The 18,915-nt window shown below is 43.1% G+C and overlaps 1 protein-coding gene across 1 annotated transcript in view; it reads right to left on the bottom strand.

Annotated features, from left to right (window-relative positions):
- Positions 1-253: 253 nt before the first annotated feature.
- The window catches only part of HIPK1 (homeodomain interacting protein kinase 1), a 35,682-nt gene continuing 17,020 nt past the window's right edge, over positions 254-18,915 (bottom strand). The window contains exons 4-16 of the mRNA XM_074977302.1: positions 17,000-17,119; positions 15,870-15,956; positions 14,461-14,645; positions 13,835-13,997; positions 12,565-12,787; positions 11,618-11,739; positions 9,673-9,807; positions 6,837-6,979; positions 6,345-6,527; positions 5,631-5,843; positions 5,150-5,388; positions 4,619-4,755; positions 254-3,759 (exon numbers count right to left, since the gene is read on the bottom strand). Coding sequence (XP_074833403.1) covers positions 3,274-3,759; positions 4,619-4,755; positions 5,150-5,388; positions 5,631-5,843; positions 6,345-6,527; positions 6,837-6,979; positions 9,673-9,807; positions 11,618-11,739; positions 12,565-12,787; positions 13,835-13,997; positions 14,461-14,645; positions 15,870-15,956; positions 17,000-17,119 — 2,436 coding nt within the window. The 3' untranslated portion in view covers positions 254-3,273. The remainder of the gene's footprint in view (positions 3,760-4,618; positions 4,756-5,149; positions 5,389-5,630; positions 5,844-6,344; positions 6,528-6,836; positions 6,980-9,672; positions 9,808-11,617; positions 11,740-12,564; positions 12,788-13,834; positions 13,998-14,460; positions 14,646-15,869; positions 15,957-16,999; positions 17,120-18,915) is intronic.

Here is an 18,915-nt window from a genome sequence, read left to right as displayed (position 1 = left end):
CAAAACCAGTATGTCTGGTTACACACGATGCAAACCAGGTGCAACAGGGAGGTCACTCAGTTGTTCATGCGTCACAGGAGCCACATGGAGACAAGCTGGAATGCTTTAGCATACACTTGATGGGGCAACACACACTGTAAGCCACATTTTGATGTTAACACCACTGTAAATCTAGTGAGATCAGAATCTGGCCCTGTGGGATTTTTAAATGGTGTGCATTGCAATTTAAGTTGGATGTACTCTAGGTGTTAGTATGTTGTAGGTCCCATTTCATCCTCCTTTTTCCAATTCTGAAGGTGTTTGAATCAGGGGAGGAGATGAAAATGTTCTTAATGAATATGTTAAGAGGGTTTTTTTTTATTAAAAAAAACCTATGTAAACTAAAGACACAAGGTTTGTTTAGTTTATTTTTAAACAAAAGCTCTCCCCCATTTGATTAGTTCATTTTGTTAGAGGTTCGTTATTGTTCTCTTCTCAAGAACTTCTCAGGAAACACTTTATGAAACTGGGTGAAGCTTTTTCACATAATGCAGATGTTGGCATTTGTTTGTCTTGAGAAGGAAAGGCACAACTCTGTATCCAAGAGGTATCTATCTCAAGAGAAGCACTGAACACAAGCCACAACGCAGACAAAATAAGGAAGTGCTTGGCACTAAGTGAGAAATGGTTGGATAATGTTACAGCAACACAGAACATCGGCACCACCAGTGATGGGAAGTGTTGGGATTGCTCAGTTATCCCCATATTTTGAAGGGTGTTGTGATGGAAAGTACACTAGACAATGACTTCTGGTTAGTGATGTTGCTAATTGCTCCCATCCAGTTCCAAAGCTCCTACTATGAAAGAGATACCAAACCTCTTACAGTGGATCAATTTCAGGCCACCCTAGACCTCCCTATCCCAGTAATGTGGAAGTGCAGAACTGAATTTCTGCTCTTCTGGACACCATCATCACATCACCCAGTTGTAAAATCAGCCTGCTTTCAATTTGGACGGAACTGGAGTTCAAGGCTGTAAAAACCCCTTATTGCTGCAGTAATACCACTGCTCAAGCCAGTTCATTATCCATTTGGCCAAGATGCTTATCTCTGCACTAAAGGTCACAAAATAATTCCTGGTTTGGCAGACCCAAGGAAACAAAGTGTTGTTTCAAACCACACAAGTTACCTAAACAGAGTATTCCTCTGAACATTAGTGCTATAGTTAATAAACCTTCCAAACAGTTCCACATTAGCAGTTGCAGTAACCTGTTAATGATATTTTTATGTGCTTTACAGCAGGCTCTCTTTGGTATAAACATTCTGTCACTACGCTAGCAATATTTTACAAGAAACATCTGCTTGTAACACAGGCAAAGGTAATGTCACACACTAATCTAATAAAGTGATTGCACATACTTAAATCACTTCTGCAATATCAGACTAAATATTTCAATGCATTCCCAGCACGACCCTATTCGAAATGCACTGACAGACATCTAACAGTATTATGTGCCATTTTAAGGAAAGTTGAAGGAAACATAGCTTCACGCCAAACAAAAATGTACCCTTTTATGTTAGCATTAAAACAGAGAACAATGCATCTATGCAACATCCTGCTATTCTTGCTATGTTAAGCTTAGTGAATTGCTTCAATCTGATGGGGGCTTGCTGGTCCCTCATAAGGCAAGCTCACTGTAAACTCTATTCACACTACATCATCATTTAAGGCACTACAATAAGGGGACACAAACAACTCTTCATCACACATACCTGTGCAAAACAAAACAGAAGGTGTCCTTTTCTCTCCATGAAGCTCCACTTTTTTCTCTCTCAGTGCTACAGTGATGAGCTCTAACAATTGCATTATATCACATACATTCTGACGTATCATTTTGGTTTAAATACAAAGGACACATCAATTTCATCCCCAGGAACGTTTAAAATTTAGACAAACACTAGGTACAGAGTTCAAGTATAATCACTACACATTTTGATTACAAAGACAGAACATTTGGGGTTAGCAGGAAGTTTTGCTTGTTATATTTTTTCTAATCAATATGTACATATTTCATTTTATGTAAAATATTAAAACACCACCATTACAAAACTTCTAAAATAGTTTTAAATTCAGTAATAAACTTTAAAATCTGGATTCCCCCCCCCTCAGTTCTTACATGCACTGACTGTATGCAAGTCTTGATAAGAGCGCTTTAAAGCTGTTGCTAGCATACCTACGAGGAGAGGCTCACCGGAGTATAAAAAGCTGTACATGCCGCTATTTCACTGTATTTCAAATTGTTCAGCTTCCTCCTAAGTGAAACATGCAAGGAAAAGATAAACAAGAGCCCTGTGCTTCTGTGAGAAGGAATCCAGCTCCATGACAGGGCCAGTGTCTAAAACTCCAAAGAAACCAAACTCAAAAGAGTAACACAACACTATCAATTCTCATAACAGAATACAGCACTTTGGCAAAGCAGTTGTGTTACATTATACAGTGAGATCCTGCATATAACTGATAAAAACTTGTTTTAACCACTCCTTCAATGATAAAAACCCAGCTGTGTTAGGATATTCAGACTTTACAAGACAGTAATATGAAAATTTCATGGTTTAAATGGACTTTTGACTATTAAGTTGCTAGTACAAGATAGCTGCCTCTATCATACCCTAAAACAAAGCAGGAAAGTAACCAGAATATTTTGACATTGACAAACAGATGTAATTTCTTGTGCACAAACAGCAATCTACTAGTGAGACAATGAACTATAGAACTTTAAAATATTAAACTGAAGTCTGAAATCTACTCTAGCAACTTACTGAGATAAATGTGCATTATATTTTTAGTGGCAACATGGATTTGTGCAAGCTGCTAAAATATAATCTGCGAATCTGTTTAAATTATGAGTTAAAAAAATCAGCTTTTGTCTTTAAAGACAGTGATTTCCTTTCTCCTCTGATTACCAACGTATCAGAATAGCTTTAAATAAACCGGACTGTGACCTTTTAAAAAAGCATCTATAAAAATTAAGTAAAAGTTTAAAATCTTAATCAATGACCCCTGTATGGGTACCCAAGGGTGCTGCCCAATTAATGACTGAATTCCCCAAGCAGACACATTGCCAAACATAATACATCCAGGCTTAGAGGAGACTACAACAGTACAGCCAACACCAGGTAAAGGTTCACCTGAAAACCACCTTTGCTTCTCCAGGCCTGTAGCAGAACCCAGCACTCCCAAGCATGGGCTGGTCACCATTACTGCAAACCCTACTAATGAAGGGCATCCCCTGAACTACAAGTATGAGTACTGGCTGATCTTTGTTGGGCTCAGTGGGTATCCAGCGTAAATAGCAGATCCTCGAGAAGCACCAATATATGACTGAGTAGCAAATTGGTGTTGGTACTGGGCAGGTGGGACGTTTGCAGAAGTCAGCAAGCTGGGCCCGACACTCACTGGTACTTGATGGACAAGAGTGCTAGGGTGGGCGGCATATGTGGTGTGCCTGGAAGAGCCCTGAGGGGAGAAAAGATGAGCAAGAGAATTTGTGGAGCCCAGTGTTGCAGCAGTGCTCGGAGCATAGGTGTACATGTGGGGCTGGCTGGGAAGATGAGTGCTGGCTGTAGCTGCTGCCAGGTGGGGATGAGCTGAGCTGCTGTGCTGGAACGTGTAAGGAGCCTGAGAAATAGCTGATGGGAGGGGAGCCACATATGCTTGCTGCCTGCGTGGAGCTGGATTTCCGCTTCTCTCCTGCGAGCCCAACACTGGAGTCAGCTGATTCTGCAGAACAGAAAAATCAATGAAGCAAGCAGCCCCACCCACCCACGTGATGCCTGTTGATGGGAAGGAAAGCAGCTACTGGCAGGCCCTGCACTGGGAACGTTCACGCACTCACGCAGCAGGGCCCATTATGCTCTGCAGCAGGCACTGGGAGAGGGGGCAGTTCTCACTGACTACGGAGATAAGTCTCCCTGTTACTGTGGGTAGAGCTGGAATCATAGCCAAGCCGGGTCAGACTGTGCCTGGGCAGGCACTGAGCACACCGCAGGGAAGCTGGTCTGGTTCGGAATCTGGCAGGCAGGGCTGAGTGCATAGCAACCACCTGTGGTGAAACTGATGAAGGCACAGTGGAGGCTCCCTGTCCATGGGATCAAGAAGCTTGGCTGGAGGTGCCTGCCATCGCTCTGCTGTGATCAGACAAGCTGAGACATGTCACAACAAGAGCTGGGGCAGAAGCTGAAGCAAGGCCAGCCTCAGTGCCAGGGGACACAGAGGAGTCCTCCCTCCAGAGGCTGAGCCAGTCCACCTGCAGCCCTTGCACCTCTTTCCCAGCCTGGCAAGGGTAGGGTTGGTTTGCCAGGGAACCGGGTCAAGCAGTGCCCAAACTGCCAGGAGACACTGCCCACCCATGGAAGACAGTGCAGGTTTTGTGCAATAATGAACTGCCAAGGACTGAACCAGAACTAGCTACTTAATGCCAACAACAAGGAAGCCGCTGCAGCATCCCATCGGTAACCAGCCCTTTTCTCCTCCTTGCTAGCACAGGGCTCAGCCTGACAGTGCTCTGCCTGGTTTTAACGTGCCTCAGGGACATGCAGAAGCGAGCAGGAGACAAAGCAAGAGCCACAGCCTTGCTTACCTGGCTAAGGTTGAGTGGCTGCGTGCCACTGGTCACCAGGCGGGGTGGCCGGTACCCACTTGGTGTTACGCAGCATCCTGATGCTTGCCCACTTACCGATGCCACTGGTTTGGTTTTGCTGACGCTGCTCAGAATGCCTGGAAAACATGAGCAGATCAGTCTGTTCTTCTCCCACTCCTTCCAGGCCCTCAGCTGCTCATGTCCCTTCTACACTGCAGGGGCCTTTCCCTGGCAGGCTCCTTTCTCTAGTTCCAGGCCACACTCAGATGAATCAGTAACCTGCCTGCATTTCCCAGAGATCTGCAATTGCCTTCTGGGAGAATGGCTGCCAAGAACCCCAGGGAAATCTTCATATTCAGAAAATCTTACCAGTGACCTGGATTTCTAGAACCAGAGGGGAGCAATCACAAGCCAACACAAAACAAGGGTTGCCTACAACTTTGTCCTGGCTACTCAGAGAGGGGAGACAGAGCTGTCCGAGCTAGGGATACAGACACAAATAGTCCTACCTTTGTCAGGGTCGGCACCTACCTGAGGCCTGTGTGGCGATGACACAGTCTGTCAGTTGTGTTTTCAGAGGTGGGACGATGATGGTGCGAGAGCTGGAGCTGTCAGCCACTCCTCTAGCAGGCAGCTCCACTGTTCCCCCAGCGTTCCTGGCAGCAGAGAGTGAATCACTGGTGTAGGGGCTATTCAGGGAGCAGTCTGAGTCTGGGGAGTCATTCACGGTAACGTAGCTGATGACGTTGGATCTCTGCTTCATGCCCAAGCTTGGGAAGAAAACACACTGTACTCATTTACCCTGCAGTGCCCAGAGGAAGCACCTTCAGTCCCACCATGGTACATCAGAGATTTCACTGTACAGATTTCTTAGCCCAGTGTGATGCAACCCTCTGCCTTGCACACTTCTCCTCCCTTTCGCATCCTCTTGTGGGGCACGGCTACACATGGGAGTGCGCTGGCTCTGCCAGCCTCAGGGCAAAATGCAATCAGCTCTCAAGTCAGACTCTACCTTGCAGGCTTGTATTTGTTGTCCTCCTCTTCATCGGTATCACTGCGGATGGTAATGACGCTGACAGGAGGGCTAGGCGTGTCCGGGATTACAATGGGCTGGTGCTGCTCCTGCACTGCAAGGAGAGCGGTGGAGGAGGAGGCGGCAAGAAGGGGGCTGCTCCCGATCAATGAGTAGACTTGGGAAGGCACGGCCTCCAGCGCAGTGGTGGGCCTGGGGGAAGCAACGGGGTAAGACAAAGAGATTGTTTCTAGACAGGCGGCACGATTTGGCCTATGAACAGGCTGTGCTAGCGCTCACTATCGCCTGGACCCAGCAGGAAAAGAAAAACCCCAGAGCCGACATCCTCAAGCCCCACCAGGTGAGGGGAGAGCCAGGAAAACGCAAAGCGCCAGTGTGTGCTGGCATGGGATTAAAGGGGTGGAATTCCCCTCGGTGCAGGAGGATCTCCTCTGGCCCTCCTTGTTCAGCGCCTGGGCTCTGTGCTACATAGGACCCAGAGGTCTGTACATAGCACAAGCACGCACTGGTGGCGTCCCCTGCCCACCCACTGCAGGGAAGAGCGCCTGAGGAAAAAGTTCAACATTCAGGCCTTAGCTGACAGCTCACTAAGAACAGTTTCAGACAGGGACCCTATGTGAGCAAGGGCTGGTGCTCCAGGATCTGCACATCTCCCCCAGGTGCATCAAGGGGCCAGCAGGGACGGCGCCTTACTTTGCTGTGCTCTGTGCTGGTTGTTTGTTCTTCTTTGCTGCGAGGCCGCTGCTCTGCTGCTGCCTGACAACATGAGCGACGCCAACGTTCAGGGGCTGTGCAGCAGCCAGAGCCACATGGTTGGTTAGTAAGGAGGGCTGCTGCATGATGGTGCTGTACTGATTCCCATGGGAATGTGCATTCCTAAGGGGAGAGAGATCCAAATGCTGACCAAGCTGCAGGCATCACATGAGCGCACAGTGCAGGCCAGGAATGTGCAGAGAGGGACTCTTGTGCTGGTATCTGGGTTTTTGCACTGGCTCTTCACCACACAAGGTCAAGCACTGTGAAGTCTTGGGTGCAGACTGCACATGTCAATGGTGGCTATACTCAGAGTGGTGGCATGGGTGTAGTGACATGCAAGGTGGTAGCAACAGAAATGCTTACCTGCTACAAATTCTGCCATCACCTCCCTGGGCTCAGAAGCACCCATGCATTAGCACAGACACTAACCTCCAGTCAGCTAGCTGCTGATTGCTTCCAATTGTCTCTGGAATCACAGTTGTGGGCTGAACAGAATTGTGCAGTGCAACCCCTGGAAGTTGCTGCCAGGTGGAAGGTAGCAGGATCTGTTGTGTTCCGCCAGGCCAGGCCTGCTGCAAAACAACAAACAGAAAGAAACTTGCTAAACCTCAGATTGTTGCTCCAAACAACAGAATCAGTTGCATAGACTGTTAACTTGCAGAGATATAGGTATGTGGCTGCACTTCCTCACATGGCCTCACTACAGGAAGAAAACCAAAGAAACACACCTCCTCAGTCAGTTTGCCCACCTTTTCTATCAAGCACCTGAGGAAGGGGATGGTGTTTAGACTGTACTACAGAAAAAGTGCCGGAAAGTAGATAGATTACAACTACCAGGGCTAATAGAGCCCATTTCTGCTGGGTACCTAAGAAACTATTACTAGAGAACAAGTGCATCTGGGCTGGTTCAAGAAAGAATCTTCAATTAAGTCATTAAATTTGGCAGCCATTTAGCCCATTCTACAGCTGTTTCATCCACGTGTGTTTATAGTTCTCAACCTGAGAGGAAGCAAAGGCAGCAGGAACCTCTCTGCTCCTCCTCAGTGTCTTCTCCAGCAGTGGAGAGAGGACATGTGGAATTGGCAGAAATGCCAGTATCCCCTGATTTAACCACAGATAGTTACTGAAGGGCCTGGGGCACGTTTTCAAAAAAATTAAAACTGAGAAGATAGAGCAAAATGCAGGTGTCAGAAGCCTAGGTAAGCAGAGTCCGTTTTTTGCAAATGCATTCATCTTCCTCACACAACCAACAGAAATAAACATCTAGTCACAAATATGGACTTTTCACCACTTGAATTGAGTTGCTGAAGGAAATAAAACAGTCAGTATATTAAAAAAAGAAAAAATATCTCTTGCTGATTGTCATGTGAGATGCTCAAACTCCACCCACTTTCAGCTCATAGGGACACTAGCGTTTTTGTCTAAACTGGTAACATGCAGGCTGTTCTGCAGTACAGTAGCTCTATGACGCAGAACACACATGATTCTGTTTCTTGCAGTTTAAACTGCAAAACCACAAACACATGCTGTTTTAAGCAAAATATTTCTGCAAGTAACAGATCCACTTATTTACAAATACTCATTCCAAACAAGAAACCTTTAAGCAGACACCTGCTAACACCTCTGCCAACACAAGCAGAATAATAAAAAAGAGAAATATGTTAAAAGTCACACCATGCGTCTTTCCAAAAGCCAACACCTGCACAAGACAAAGCAGAGAGTTTAATACAGAGCGAAATCTAACTTCCCAATGGGAGGCTGAAATCAGGCCTTCCAAGCGACGAACTGTTTTGATAGAGGAAGAACAAAAATAGGCAAAGCTTAGCAAATGGCCAATGCAAACATAAGTTAAGCGGCAAAGAGAAGTGTCAGAAGCACTAAAGGTGAGTAATCTGGGCCAAAGGCTCCAGGAAACTGAATGAAAATGTCAAATTCTCTGGAAAAAATTAGAATCCAGGCTCTCAGTTTGAAGACAGATGGCTCCAGTCCCTTTCTGAATTATATGCCCAAATCCACAGCACACACAGAGTAGATCCAATTGGCATTTTAGCACAAAACCCAAATGCATTTTGAAAGAGATACCAATCACTGAATGGTGCCCGTGCTCTGCTACACATGCCCCTGCCATCGTCAATGGCAGCTCTTCAGCAAGCCAAACTGGAGAAGAGGTGGGAGAGAGAAGATCCAGTGCAAACCACTGTGATCCACAGGAACCTACTTTCCTGCCTTTCCACCCTTAAAACTGGGGAGCATTTAATATTGTGGATAGCAGCAGACACTTGAATGGTCCCAAGTTTAATACTAATTATTGCTTTAAAGCCACAAAACACAAAATGGTGTGTATAAGAAATGGAGAGTGCTGTGAAATACACACGAGGACAGAAGGACTTCAAGTGCACTGTAATGTTTTTGGATGCTTCACTGCTCTGATTCAGGGTTTTTAAAATGACTTGCTTGTGACATCTGCAGACCAGTTCTGATGCAGATACCAGATAAATTCACAGGGCAACAATTATGAAAGCATGGATTTTAAAACCAGGTACATTCCTTCCCCTAGCCATGTTCAGCTGGCTGTTTAGTTTAATTAGAATTAGCCTCAGAAACTTGTTATGTAAAAAGCTACACTTCACCTTTAATTTCAACCACAAAATGTAGTAAGAACAAAAAGCATCGGTGGGGAGCAACATCTTTCTTTGGACAATGCAAGTTGCCAATGATTGGTTATAGATAATGAAAGGTCTGAAAATTACTGTCAATCAATGAAGGTTAAGGTTTCTTGATTGCTAAAGCAGTATATTTAAAAATACTTGCTATTAAAAGATTTAGCCTGAGCTCAAGGATTTGACATTAATCTACATGCAAAGAAGGTTTAAAACAAAAAAAAATGAAGCTACAACTGCTTCAAATTCTGGCCATCCAGGTACCTGTAGCAGAGTCAACCTAAAGGCCGTTTCCTTTGTACTTGACAATTAAAGAAGTAAAAATAGGACAGTAAACAAATAGACAAATAGGATTACAGCTCTTCGGTGCTTAGGATAAGAGCTTTATAATATAGACTAGTAAAGAGCAACAGTAAATAAATCTGGATTCCTCACAGCCACACTAAACATCAGACAGTGCTTCAGCAATGTTGGGGAGGAAAAACAACAAGACATTAAGATGTAGCAAGAACACAGCCACAAGATGGCACATGCTTCCATGCCCTCTGCAAGTCTAAGTTAAAACAAAAACTCCGTTAGTGAACACAATCAAGGGAGGCAATTACCAGTACTGCAGCCGTCTGTTCTACTAGCGCTGGCCGGCCGGCTGCGCAGTTCAGAGTAAAGGGCACCGCATACTGCGGCGTGATGGTGGCTACTTGAGGATGAAGAGTTGCTACCATTAGTGGTGTACAGCTTCCCTGAAACGTAGATTAGGCAATGAGTGAAACACATGTCCTGAGGCAGGTTAACTGGGTTCAGCAATAGGGCCATAAAGGCTTCTAGTCTATTGGTACTAACAATGCTCTTTAGTGACGTGCAGCAATCAAATGTATGTACTGAAACCACTACCCCTTCTGACCCTCCAGATGGGCTAACGTGATGAACTGGCAGACATTCCTGGGGGAGTATGAGGGACAAAGGCACCAGCTTCACAAAACTGTTTCAAACTTTACACCACCTTATTCTGCTTGGATCCTAGATGTGTGTATTCCAGGCTCTCTCTACTTTAGCCCGTACTGGGCCCTAATGTTACATACTGCAAAGCTGATGTAATACATCCTGTGTAACCACACACAGGCTTTCTTGGGAAAGGATAAACCAGGGAATTTTAATAATCTTAAAAATCACTGGGGGTCTTTAGATTACTAGAAATTAACATTAACCAGGCAGAGATTGCTGAGGAACAAACCTAACCCATGAAGTCATCTTATATGAAGTGTTGCTTTAAGTGGGGTTTGATACTTCATCATGAAGAGCAGCAGGAATGGACTGCTTCACGATTGCTCCCTTTAAGATTATTCTGTTCATGTAATACTGTAACCTGTGCAATTACACTAAGCCGAATGCAGTCATCATTAAATGCTACCTCCCGGTTTTTTATTTTTTAACCGAACAAATAACTTACAACTTATCGCCTAAAATTATTCCTGTATGACTAGACCAGTCACTGTGATATACTACCTCCACGTTTCTTGGCCATTGCAATTAACTGTCAGAAGAAACAAACTATGCAAAAAAGAAAAATTATAATATCATCCATAAAAGTGATCACACCTTTAATGCATAAAAATGTGATACAATAAGTGTACTTATTACAGCATAGCCATTGTATTTTAAAACCATTGCCTTGTTGGAAACAGGACTAGTTTATTTTTATGGAAGAAAATAGATAAGGATTTAAAGATTTTTGCAAAACAACATACTAAAATTTGCAGTTAATCATTACTTCTGATAACATATTTGGAAATAAATACAAACGGGACATCTACGCATATCAAGGATGCAGCTATGCAAAAAAAAGAATGCAAAAATAATTTAATTCAATTAAAATGGGACTATATGACAATTATTCAAATCTTGACTTTTGTTTTCTGAAATCTAATTTTTCACATGGTAAATAATGCACAGAAACCAATTAATTTCCTGTGAAATTTGCTGCATAGCTTTTGAGCAGATACTTTCCTATATAGAGTAAACTATCTCTGTCCAGGCATCAACTATATGCTTTGAACAGCCCCGTCACATCCAGAGGCACAGAGAAGTCTCTGGAGATTAGATGCTTACCCCATTCATGAAAGACCAAACCCCACAGCCAGTGATCATAAAGAAATACAAACCACTCTTCTGGTTTTGTAATTGTTCTCTGCCTGCAGACTGCGAGGATATGTCAATATTTCTGTGCAAATATATGATTCTGAGGGACTTATGGACTCCACTAACAGTGCCTCCTGGCTGGCACAGGACTGCTGTGAAGTGTCAAAGTAACAAATAAGGGTCAGACTTACAGTATCCCAGTAGAACCAGGCAGATTCCAGGTTGATATGAAACTGCATATCACTAGGATTCAGGTCCCCAACTCCTGATGCAGTCAAGATTTCTGTTAATAACAAAGAATAACCTCCCTGCCCCTGCACGCCCGCAACAGGACACGGCTGCCATTACAACAAGAGAGAACAGAGCTGGACTGTGCTTTGCACTGGCCAGAGTTCCTGATACCCCCGTTCTTACCTGTGTGAGAACCCCTGACTGGATCTGCAGTGGCGGTGCTGCCGGTGCTTGTGGTACAATTGGAACAGCATTCTCCATCCGTACTGGGAACGCAGAATGCTTTGCAGTGGCCTGAAGTCCAGCTGTATGGAACAAGAACAAGTCATGCTTCAGCTGATTTCTTTATTATTCACACGTTTATTTTCAGAGCCAACCAAAGCTGGAGGAACAGGAGACATGATCACAGCCTCAGCCAACAGGGTAGCACTGGAGAATTCTCTAAAGCTTAGGTCCATTCGAGCTTGCAGTCTTGTCATCTGCATGAAAATTTTAACTGTGACAATACCTGTGCATATTCCAAGGTTTCTTTAAATCCTTAAGTGACTCTCCAAATGTTCTTGATGCCAAAAACCAATGCCCCAAAATAAATTTTTGCTCCACTATGAAAATTAACACAGTTATAGACTCCTAAACAACAGGTTCATGCACAAGATGTAGGAGGGATTTCTATTCCAGGCCTGCGTTTCCTACACTTAAACCTCAACAAACATCTTCTTTTCACCATAAGTTTCCCATGCTGGTTCTTACTGGGAAGCAGACTGTGTGCCTGTGCGAGCACGACCACTCTAAGTTCAACTAGAACATTATGAGCATTGAGGTGTTGCTCAGGAAATGGGTCAAACTTCTCCGACTTTCCTGAGGAATGCTGTGGTGTTACATTTGAGGGGAGAACTGACAGAGCAATAAAGCGAGTGAAGATTGCCTTATAGGCAAGTTTGTTATCCTCATCTGTCCTACTGTGTCCTGGGAGAAGAGACACACACATACTTACACACCTGAGCTGATTTCAGACTCACATGTGAGAGCACAGAGTGAGCTCCTGGAATTTCTCTACTTGGCCCATATCACAAGAGTTTATTTTCACTTGGCGGAAACTCTGGTAGCATGCAATGGGTTCTTCTACTTACTTTGAAAAGCAGGGGGACAAACAATGAATGTTTGCTGGAATGGATCAGTCTGCGTGCAGATCTGTGTGGTTCCAGGCTGTAAGGAAACACTCTGTTGTGCCACGCCTGCAACTGGTGCTGCGGACGATGGGTACAGAGCAGACTGATAGTTTAGCAGTGAGACATCCGAGTTTGCCAGGGAAAGAGTAGCAGCAGCAGTAGAGTTGGAAGCCAAGACACTGGCCTAGAAAACAAAACATTACAAGTAGGCATATTTGTATTGTGTGTGTCACAACGCAGGAACAAACTTCCCTTAGCAGAGCCCTGCCATGAAGTGTCACATCAGCAAAAGAATTAAAGAAAGATAAGGAAGAAAACAGACCTGAAAAAAGCTGTATGCAAACTTGGTTTCTATTTTTTGCCTTTCATGACTCTGGACTGATAGGTTAATACAAGCAGAATAAGGCTACAGCCACACAACTAAGTTATTTCTAAACAACAGCTGTTATTTCAAAATAACTTTGCAGTCATCTACATTACAGAGACAATATTTTGAAATAGCTGGTGTGTTATTTCGAAAATCACTAAACCTCACTGCAGAAGTAATAGCTCCTATTTTGAAACAGGTGCTGTTAAGAGGTGGGATAGCACTTATTTCAAAATAGCGAAGTGCTATTTCGAAATACATTTGTCTATAGCAGCCCTACTTCAAAATAGCTGTTTCAGAACAGCTAGTCCAGAATAATTTATTTCAAAATAAGGCTGCTGTGTAGACAAGCCTAACAGAGCAGAGAAACCTTCTGTCAGTCTGACCTTGCCAACTATATGGAAATTGAAAACAAAATTGCAAAGGCAGCTTGTGTATTCTGAAAACTCGCTTCAAAAATAAACTCCTCCACTAGGTAGGGAGGTGATGGTCAGCTGTCACTGAACTCGCATGCACTGGCCCACAATGGAGGTCTCAGGCCTAACAGGTGTCCCCCATCTCTACTTTCTATAGCCTTATGAGTGGTGGAAAAAATTCTACATCAAGGAATTTTAACACAGCAGTGAAAATACCATGTGTGCACAACATGTCTAAATTCTTATGTAACAACACCACTTGAACATTTCACTACTAAAACTCAAAACTTGCCTTCATATGGCAGCAACACAGTACTATTAATTTAGAGGCAAGTTCTACTCAACTACAGTGCAAGTAAATGCAAAATATCTGACTTCTCTGGAGTTACTTGCAGGGCAGGATTCGGCCCACAGAATCAACATTACCCAAAGCAAAAGACTCACATACCTGATTGTGTGCTGTGTTGAGCTGGTTGTTGAAGCTCATTGTTAGATTTGTGCTTGTATTAGGTGCTACGTGTGTTGTGAATGGGCTCTTTATTTGATTGATTGTATCATACATATTAACTCTTCGCTTGCAGATCTCCATATTCTGAAAACAGGATTTCACACTGAAATAGAATGAATGAGGGAAATATTATACACACAATACCAGTAGATACAGCGTACACTTCACTATAAACAGTAACGTAACACATACCTAAATCCCTTTCTTTTCTTTAATCCACTGTTTCACACATGCATGTATATGCCTTTATCTTGACTGCAACATAATGTCAAACTGTTGAAAATAAATAATACTGCCCATAACTAGTGGAGAAGAATATTCCTCTGAGCCCAAAGAGACACCGGGATAACTTCCAGCTGAGTCTCATGAACTGAGAGAACACAATTCAACCTAATTAAATGAACTAGAAACAGAAGAGAGACTACCCTTGGTAATATTCCTTTTCAATTGGCAGATCAGACTGACATGCCAGCGCACTGTAAATAAGTGACCTTGAAATTTGCTGTTCTGTTTCATGCTGAGAAATCCATCTAAAACAAAGCAAAACCAAAGTGCCATCCACTCACTGGTTGCTGTGTGGGAAATCCAGTAGATGGGTCATTGTAACAAATGAATGATTTAAAGTCTTCAGCGGAGTAATTCTCTTATCTGCATCAATTGTCAACATTTTCTTCAATAGATCAATGTACTCCCTTCGGTCAGCCTTCTCTGCCAACATGTCTGTCCCCTCCAAGTCCGTGGACATATTCACCTTGGAAAAAAAGAAATGAGAACAGTGAGTGCCAATGTAAAAATCAGTCACTGCTGCACAAACCAGTAACTCCTTAGCCAATTAAGTGCCAATAACCTAGGCTGGTCCTTAAACGCCTCCACCTGAGGGCCTCCAAAAATACAAACTTACACAGATTCTTGCCTTCCCCAGCCCACATTCACTAAGGCAGAGAAATCTGAACCTAACATATGCACAGAATAGTCACTCGGTGTGCTGAGGTGAAAACAGCTAGGTTGGATTCTCCAAGGCCTTGCAGATGCATCATCCTGTAAAGGGAATGCTAAGGATGGGCTCGAGCAGTTTCTATGGTTAAGATTATTGAAGCTTTGAATATGCACTCAAGGACACTTTGGCAGAAAGTTTTGCTCTATTGCACCTGTGTGTGTGGCTCCACTAGCTTTTTCTTGAAGGCTCTGCTACCATTGCTAACCGAGCTGTTCCACTTGTGCAGACAGGGCATGCGTTTTAACCACCATATCACCTAGGCCTCCTTGAACAGCAGAGTGCACCAGTGCTGCTGTGCTTGCACTGCACTCTCACAATTGTTACTACTGGCAGAGCTGTACCAGCATGCACAATGGGGAGCAAAGGGCACAAGCAGAGTCAGAGCTTCTGAGACACAGCAACAGAGGGGTAGCTGTGTTTGTTTTGGTGGATACAAACTATGAGGAGTTTTGTGGCACCTTACAGACTAACAGATTTATTGGAGCATAACTTTCATGGGCAACAACCCACTTGGTGCGATACAGCTGCAGTTTGCTTGGATCAGATGGAGCCTCGTGGTAAAATATGATAGAAATAAGAACAAAAAAAAGCCGAGGGAAAGGTTGGGCCATGCAATCTTTCTGCCTATTGTAAAAATCAAACTGCATCTGATGAAGTGAGTCTTTGCCAACAAAAGCTTGTGCTCCACTAAATGTTAGTCTACCCGGTGCCACAGAACTCCTCCTCACGTTTGAGACACACCAGTTTCTTCCTCAGCCTCCTTTACCCTGTCCATGTTTCGCATGGCGTCCCTATCATAGCCAGTGCTAGGAGTGAACAGACTGAACAATCCTACAGGGCCCCAAGGAGCTGGAGGGATCCCCATTCATTATTTTTTTAGATTGGGGGTGGGAGGTGGAATATCCTTATTTAGGCTCTCCCAATGGCCTAGTACCGCCTCTCCTCATTCTTCATTTTCCAACAGTCTCTTCTGCTCACCTGTGCCATGTCATCCAAACAGTTGAATATATATTTCCGAGCTTCTTTTGATTTTATTCCTGTTTCCAACTCATGTTCTTCTGGAGTCTATAAAATAAAATGTTTGTTTGGATCAGCAGGAGCCTGGTGTTAAAATATGATTGAAATAAAAACAAAGAAAAGCCAAGGAGAGAAAGGTTGGGCCACGTAATCTTTCTGCCTATTGTAGAGGGCAAACACAATAAACCATTTGCAAGTAAAGCAGAAGTGAACAGTTAACAACTCCCTGCTCCATGATCCATGTGGGAACAAGACACTGCAGAAGTGAAATGCTGGCTTGGGAGGAGAATGTAGCTACCTATTGGTCAAATACCGATTCCAATCCTGTCTCATGTTACACCCCACACTAGTAGAGTTCTACCAAAGTGAACTCCAGCTTCTGAGCGAGTATCTGAAAGCAATGGAAGCAGGAGTCTTTACGATACAGGCAGCAGCTAAACTGAGATGTTCAAAAGTGAACTCTAAGGAGGATAAGGGAGCCTGCTCACCTCTCTTGCTTCTGTGAGCTAAAGGAGACCTGGGGCTTGACTTGCCAGACCCAAGGTGTGCATTTTTTCCCTTTCCTGTTCTGCTTGTTTAGAAACATCTGTATCATCAGATATTCTCCTTCCTTTGTCTTGGGGGAGCTCCTTGGAAGACTCTAGAATTAGAGTGGGATTTTCCAAATTCTCACAAAGTGCACCTCTGTTTTGCATCTTTCAGGAAGAAAGCTTGTTTCTCCCCAGAGCTTCCCAGGAGTTTGTTTTTGTTAAAAGCCATTAACATCCCAACTAACATGCTACCAAGAAAGGCACTCCATTTCACTCCTAACATTGTTCAGCCACTGAATTATGCCACCTCTGCTATGAAGACAGCAGTTTACAATAAATGGCCAGTATCACACACAGTATCACTCACAGTGGCTACTGGTATCTCTGTGCTAGGGATTTGTGCAGTTTCTAACAGGAAATGTTCAAATCAGATATAACCAAACGATATTTACAACCTAGTCTTTATCAAGGGTACTTGAACATATTAAAATGATGCAGCAATGAGATTTGGATTGCGTACATAATGGACAAAACAGATTTTGAAGTTAGAGACACACAAACCTTTAGCCTCCATAATGGGTATCCCAAGTTTGGATCTCTGTTAAAAAACCTGCTTGTTTTTGTTCCTGCACTCAGAAGATACTCGGCTGGAAGGCCTTGGGTTTGTGAAATATAACGAATCTGGGGGGGGGAAAAAAAAAAAACAAAGATGCCAACAACTGGACTGATAGAGATAAAACTAGAACAGCAAAATATTGAGATTTTTATCAATTTTGTTTATGATGAATTCCTATAGGCACCAAATACAATTTTTAACATTCAATTTTTTTAACACATCTATGTGAATAATTGATATTTCCTGACACAAAATTTAAGATGCAACTTTCATGTATTTACAAGCACATTTAACTGGTTCAGTCTAATTTTCTGCAGAGACTTTGGGTATTCGTAAACTCTAATGTGCCTCTCCGCCTTTTTACAGAAATCTTCTTGCCCCAAAGCTGATTTAAGAGTCTGACAAAAAGCTATTCATAAAAAGGGAAAGTATAAGATAAATGCAGCACTCTCCAATATAATCACTACACATTTTTAAAGAAGAGTATTTAAATTTAAAACTGTTACCAAATATATGTATTTAAATAGATAATTCTCAGATATCTGAGTGAGGCAGCTGGATCCGGACATAGCTGCCTTTGAGGATGATGCTTGCAATGGGTCATATAACAAAGTACCCACTGACTTCAAGGCTGCAGGTTTGGACTGAAAGCACGTGGATCCCCTGTCACCATTAGGGGATCAACACATGAAGTAAAAAAAAACACTCCTCCCAAAATGTGTGTAAACATTTTTAAAGAATGCTGATGACTGTATCAGTAACACAGCAGTACCCTACCATTACAAAGTACAGTAACCTCTTTCATATCCAGCAGCCCTGGGACCAGGAGGTTGCCGGATATTAAAATATTCCAGATAATAGAGCGGTACACCTAGCAATGCATAACACTAAAGAAAAACAAGATTAGATATTAAGAAACAAAAATGTATGCAGAATATTTTATTTACCAACCATAGTATTGTACACTGTAAACTTGCACTGTATGTGCTGTATTTATTTGTATTTACTTTCACTCTACTGTACTTATGGAAAATGTAACTAAAATTTACTTGTGGTTAAAATACTGTTTGACCATTCTGGATAATAGAATGCTGGACAGGAAAGAGTTTACTGACAAAAGCTGTCTTTAAAACAAAAGGACAAAGACATGCTGTTGCAAAGTAGAGGAATAATTTTAGATAACACATTTTCTCAAAACTTCCCTCAAGCTTTTTGCTCTAAACCGCTAATACTATCTGCTCCTCAAGTTTCAGCGTGAGAAATAAAAATTTGTTAGGAGAAGAAAAAAGATCAGTTTCTTAAAGTATCTTTTAAATAAAAATTAAAAACAGTGAACAGAACTCATTTGTTAAAGTCCAGGACTGGACACACTGGCTGAAGGCAGTTAGGCATTGTAATTACTAATACTGTAGTCTGTAGCACAAATCACTGCACATAGTTCTGCCAATGCACCTGCTTCCTGACTTCAAATGAGCTGGCTAGGCAATTCCTGAGCAGCCGAGCACTCACAGGGCACTAGCTAGACTACTAAATTTGCACTGTGTGTGAGCTAAGATGAATCTGTGGCCTATTTTACCATTTCCAGCAGTCTGAGTTCACACTGACTGGTGTTTCTAATTTTAATACTTAAGCAACAAAATTTTCAGCAGCACAATTGTCAGATTTGTCATCCTACTAGGAAATAACACCAACAATCATCATCCATTAGATGCTAGAGTCCAAAATATCTAGAACAGCCTCATTACTGTAAAGCAGATGGTCTCCTGCAAGACCAAGGTTGCTTAACAAGGCCAAGCCTGGTGCTCCTTTCCAGACCTTTCTCCTTGCAACCCTGACTGACTGGGCCTGCATTTACTACGGT

The sequence above is a fragment of the Carettochelys insculpta genome, chromosome 26 (assembly GCF_033958435.1).
Source record: "Carettochelys insculpta isolate YL-2023 chromosome 26, ASM3395843v1, whole genome shotgun sequence".
In the NCBI taxonomy this organism is placed as follows: domain Eukaryota; kingdom Metazoa; phylum Chordata; order Testudines; family Carettochelyidae; genus Carettochelys; species Carettochelys insculpta.
Note: the sequence above shows the minus strand (reverse complement) of the source record. Positions and strands in the feature narration are given on the sequence as shown.